We start from the raw sequence: 5,539 nt of genomic DNA on the forward strand, positions 1-5,539 counted from the left end.
ATCTATCTATCTATCTATCTATCTATCTATCTATCTATCTATCTATCCATCCACAATGGAGTTTTGGCTGCTAGATAGGAATTTGGAAGGCATGGAACTGTCTCCATCGTTACCTTGAGATTCTATCTATCTATCTATGGACAGGACTGGGTGCAAGTGGGTGGGGGACTGGAGAAAAGAATGCAGGTTTCCTTCTGGGTAGATTTGCCATTTGTCTGAAAATATGCAATAATTACAAAATGTGGTGTGTGTGTGTGTGTGTTTTGCAGTGGGAGGGGGGAGCAATAATCCTCCTCTGTTGTACACTATTATCCTGATTTTGTGGAAGAGAATTAGAAAATGGGAAAAGCTCCTTCTTTCCAACATTCAGCCGCCGTAGGGCATGGTGGAACCGTGGAAGAGATGTATAGTGCTATTTTGGGGGCTGTTTTGACCTGGCATTGGAGGGTGAGGCAGGTAGTCTGCATTTCTAGGGACAAACCTTTCTCTCCTTTTCTCTCCCCCCAACAGGTCAAACTGTGACCCAGACCACAGGTAACATTTCTTCTGCTGTCTTCTGCCTCAACATTTCTTACCACCCACTTGCCCTGCCCCATGTTTTCCTGCAAAGGTATCCCAAGGAATTGTGAAAGAGCCCAGTGATGCCCAGAAGTCTGACTCATTTTGTGGGCTTTGTTTCTCTTTCCTAAATGCCTGGGGCAATTCTCCCGGCTTAATAGTCCCACCTGCACCCCTGATTTCTGGGAGGGGGTTTTAAACCAAGAGAGGAAGAAAAGGCAGAAAGTGCAGCCAGGGGGAAACTTGGATGGGGTGTAAATTGGGCTAATAGGTTTCACGGGTGGCAAAATGGATGCAACTGGTGCTCCTGCTAGGAAATGGCAAGTGTCACCCACTTTTCTTTTTCCAGGCTCTTCCTCACTCATGATTTTCTTTCTCTGCTTCTAGTTGGGCTCATGAATTAGACTCTGCTGCCACTTCTTCGCATTGTGGAGAACCACTATCCATCCTTCCTGGAGACAGTTACCCTGAGAACGGAGGATGCAAACTTTGGAGGGAGAGCTTGAGGGAGAGCCTCACAGACCACCAGCCCCCTTCTCCTCATCTGGACAGTCGCAGCCTTTGCTTGCCTTCCTTTTGCTTCTTTTCCGCTTGCAAGAGAAGGGTTTGGGTGTTTGGGGTCAGCTCTATCCTGTCGATTGCCAATTATTGAAATCTGGATCCTCTTCTCCCTATAGATGGCCCAGTCCTCTTGAATTCCTCTAAGAGAGACCCCAAATCTCAATTTCATGGTAACCAAGAACCTTGTCCTGCCCTAAAGGAGACAGTCTTTCAGGATTCCTTGTTCCCTTGGTGTTGGGGGGGGGGGTCAACTCCATCCTGTCAGTTGCCAATGACTGAAATCTAGTTCCTCTTCCCCGTAAAAAGCATGTTCCCTGGAGATGGCCCAGCCTCCCTTGAATTCAGAATCTCCCTTTAAAGGCAACCAAGAACCTTGTTCCACCCTAAAAGTGACAGCCTTCAAGGTCCCACACAGGACTGTTTTCTCCTGAAACAAAATGGCTGGCAAGGTTCTCATTACTAGTAAATTAAGAGGTTTATTTGTTATTATTATTATTATTAACAATAAGGAAACCATGAGATGATGCCTGGGTTGGACCTTTCTTGCCCCTCAGGATCCAAAATTTGACATAACTCTATGTAAAGCTACATTATTCGCACCACTCCTCTGTTCCCCCCCTCCACCATCATGGCACCCCCAAATGCCAAGGAGGACCCAAGATTTTGGAGACAAGGGCCCCTGCGTTGCTTTTGTTGGCTCCTGGCTAATTAATTGCACTGTATAAATGCCCAGCTGCTGCTTATTTTACCATGATAACAATCCTCTTTCTGTAATCACAGTCTTGATATAATTCTGGTCCTATCAATAAATGCATGCCTTCCTTCTTCCCAGCCTCCCTCGTTGTTGCTGTTGAGTGCCTTCAAGTTGTTTCTGACTCATGGCAATCCTATCACAGGGTTTTCTTGGCAAGTTTCTTCAGGGAGGGTCTTGTTCAATGGCATTCCCTGAATAGATGTGTGGGCAGAGTCACCATCTGGGTTTGTGGCAAGGCTTTGCACTGGTGTCCACATCTGTGTTGTATATCCTCCTTTAGGTAAGGACCTGTTTTGAGGTTTGGAGGTAGGGTTGCCATAATTCTCTACAATAAACCAGGACAAAATGTAGGACAAAATTTAGACCAAAATATAGGACAACTGTAGGATAAAATTTAGCCCAAAATGTAGGACAGTTAAGGTCCGCCATTTTTCTTAAATGTCCTACATTTTGGGCTAAATTTTGTCTTACATTTTGTCCCAGTTTTTAGTAGAGAATTATGGCAACCCTATTTGGAGGCTGTCTGTAGGTGAGTAAAGGTCTGCCACCAAGACTCTTTGAAAGGGCAGCATTATTGTCCAGAATGGGAAGCCAATGTGGGTGAATGGAGGTGTGGGGAGAGGGCTGCCTTGCCATGCTGCCTTCTCCAACCAGGGGCACAATGCCTTTGGCCTGGCTGGCTTGGCATGGGCATTGAGAGAGTTTTGCAGGGAAGAGGGTTCATAGAATCATAGAGTTGGGAGAGACCTCAAGGGCCATCCAGTCCAACTCACTTCTGCCATGCAGGAACTCAGCCCCAACAGATGGCCATCCATCCTCTGTTTAAAGATCTCCAAGGAAGGAGACTCCACTGTCAAACAGCTCTGACTGCCAGGAAGTTCCTCCTAATGTTAAGGTGGGATCTCTTTTCCTGTAGCTTGCATCCATTGTTCCGGGTCCTAGTCTCTGGAGCAGCAGAAAACAAGTTTGCTCCATCCTCAATGTGACACCCCTTCAAATACTTAAACAAGGCATCATATCACCTCTTAACTGTGTCTTTTCCAGGCTGAACATACCCAGTTCCCTAAGTCTCTCCTCATATGGCATGGTTTCTAGACCCTTCACCATCTTGACTGCCCTCCTCTGGACACCTTCCAACTTATCAACATCCTTTTGAAGGGACAGTTTTGTGTCTCAGGTGGTTCCAGTCTACCTGCTTTTTTTGCAAATGCTGTGTTACCCAAAAAGCTGGGGGTGCTGGGAAAGCACCCACAAATGAATATATTTTAGGGGGATTTTAATACCTGAAATAAGAATACACTTTGGCCGGGGCAGCATTCAGCCTGGGATCTTTTCCAAAAGAAGGCTGCCTCTTAATATTTTTAGATTTGATGTTGTCAATATTTTGTTTCCCAAACAAGGGAAACTCTAATTTCCAAAATGCACCGCATCCAGAGGAGACTCTTTTGCCTGGACATGGGTTACCTGTTTGCAGAAGACAGCTCTCCAGTTCTTTCAACTCAGAGGTCCAGCTCCCTTCCCCCTTGACCTTTTTTTTAGTGGGGGGGGGGCTTCTGTGGCAACTCATCCTCCACCTTCACACACACAGACACACACACACACACACATATACAGTTTCCTCTCCAATTTGTGGAGACAGCCTTGCTCAGCTCTACATGTTACTCTATGGAGATGGGTTCCTCAAGGAGTCAATGCTCCCCATTCCCCATTGAAGATGTATTTTTGGAGATGGCAGATGCCCAAAATTTATTTATGTGTTGGATTTATAGCCTGCCTTTCTCCCAGAATGGGAATCAAAATGGGATTCAAATGCTCTCTCTGTCTTTGGCTCAAAGCACCCCACAGCCTGAATCCAATTATAGGAGACCCATTTGTGGAGCATTTGATTAGTAACCTATGCTGCAGAAATAATGCAGTTGGGCATTGCTTTAACTGCCATGGCTCCATGATATGGAATCTTGGGACTAGACGTTTTGTGAGATCTTTAGCCTTCCCTGTCAGAGGGCTCTAGTGCCCCCACCAAACTACAAATCCCAGGATTACATAGCATAGAGTTGTGGCAGTTAAGGCGGTGTCAAACTGCATTATTTCTGCAGGGCAGATACAGCCTAGAATTCATCCTGGAAGTTGCAGTCAGACGGAGTAACTTTTGTAAGGTCTCGTAATGACAACTAGCCTTATATTTAACCTGTTCTTGGTGGAGTTTTACTCCCTGGAGGTCTGAGTTTGCAGTTTGGGTGTCTTCCTAGATCCACCCTCGTGGCCAAATGTCCAGCTTCCCCAGACCCCAGAAGGACATTTGCAGAGTGAGAACCAGTGCGTTAGTTGAAGAACGAGGGTCTTTGGGGTGCAGACCAGGAAATGAGACATCTTTGGGAAGAAATTAGTGGCCTAAATACCCTTAAAAAGGCATCGGATCTCACCTGATTTTGGAAGCTAAGCAGGGTCAGCCCTGGTTAGGATTGGATGGGAGACCACCAGAGGAAGGAACTGGCAAAACCCCCTCTGAGGATTCCTTAATGATAATAATGGTCTAAATACCCCAAAGACACCAGATCCCGTCTGATCTTAGTAGCTAAGCAGGGCCAGCCCTGGTTAGTCCTTGGAGGGGAGACCACCAACTAACTCGCAGTGCTGAAAGCTCTATTTCAGAGGAAGAAACTTGCAAGGCCTCCTCTGAGATTCCTTGTTGGTGATAATACGGGACTAAATACCCCAAATGCATCAGATTACCATTTGACCTTGGAAGCTAAGCAGGATCAGCCCTTGGATGGGAGACCATTGGGTGCTGGAGGTGTTATTTCAGAGGAAGGAATTGGCAAAAGCTCTTCTAAAGATTCCTTGATGATAATATTAATTGCCTAAAGACTCTTAAAAGACATCAGATTGCCTCTGGTCATGGACATTAAGCAGGGTCAGCCTTGGTTAGTCCTTGGAGGGGAGACCACACAAACTTCTTGTTTTACGTTCCCAAGCCCTTCATGGACTATTCTTCCTTCCCCAACCTTTCAGCCCTCATTTCGTCGCATCCACTGCTTGGGAGCTGTGTTCAAGAAACTCAGCACTTTGTGGGACTTTATTTTAGACTTGAGATTGGAACCAATCAGAGCCTTCACAATTATCTTGGTCATCGGTTGATAGGCAGAGCAAGGATGGCTTTTGCAACAACCACCTCTTGGATTGTAAATCTCCATGGCAGAATTAATGCAATTTTTTTGATACCACTTTAATTGCCATGGCTTGAGGCTATGGAATTCTGGGATTGGTAGTTTTGTGGGATACTTAGCCTTCTCTGCCAGAGAGCTCTGGGGCCAGCATTACTTTTGCAGTGGCTCAGCATCCCAGGAGACTCCCCCCTTTTTCTGGGCTCTTTTCTGAACCTCCCAGCAGATTAGAAACCAAAGCAGCCTTGAATTAGAAGGAAGTTTGGTTTCCTCTTGGCTGACCTCAGCTGCTTGGACAAGGCCCATTTCTCTCTTTGGTTTCTCCTGAAGGCCTGCTGAGCTTTGCAGCTTGGTCCAAGCACTGGGAAGCGAAATCGAATCCTCCCTTGCTGCGTCTGTCTGGTTCCCCTGCCAGGGATGATGGAGGAGGGAGGAAAGAGGAAGATATGGGGGGCAAGTGACTCCATGTGGGCCCTGAGAGGCTTCCCTTCAGTGGCCAGGG

The 5,539-nt window shown here is 46.5% G+C and overlaps 1 protein-coding gene across 1 annotated transcript in view; it reads left to right on the plus strand.

The window, feature by feature from the left end:
* The window catches only part of LOC121923037 (H-2 class II histocompatibility antigen, E-S beta chain-like), an 8,342-nt gene extending 6,396 nt beyond the window's left edge, over positions 1–1,946 (plus strand). The window contains exons 5-6 of the mRNA XM_042453143.1: positions 511–534; positions 946–1,946. Of these exons, the coding sequence (XP_042309077.1) occupies positions 511–534; positions 946–962 (41 nt within the window). The 3' untranslated portion in view covers positions 963–1,946. The remainder of the gene's footprint in view (positions 1–510; positions 535–945) is intronic.
* The last annotated feature ends 3,593 nt before the right edge of the window (positions 1,947–5,539 follow it).

The sequence above is a fragment of the Sceloporus undulatus genome, chromosome 2, assembly GCF_019175285.1.
Source record: "Sceloporus undulatus isolate JIND9_A2432 ecotype Alabama chromosome 2, SceUnd_v1.1, whole genome shotgun sequence".
Lineage (NCBI taxonomy): Eukaryota > Metazoa > Chordata > Lepidosauria > Squamata > Phrynosomatidae > Sceloporus > Sceloporus undulatus.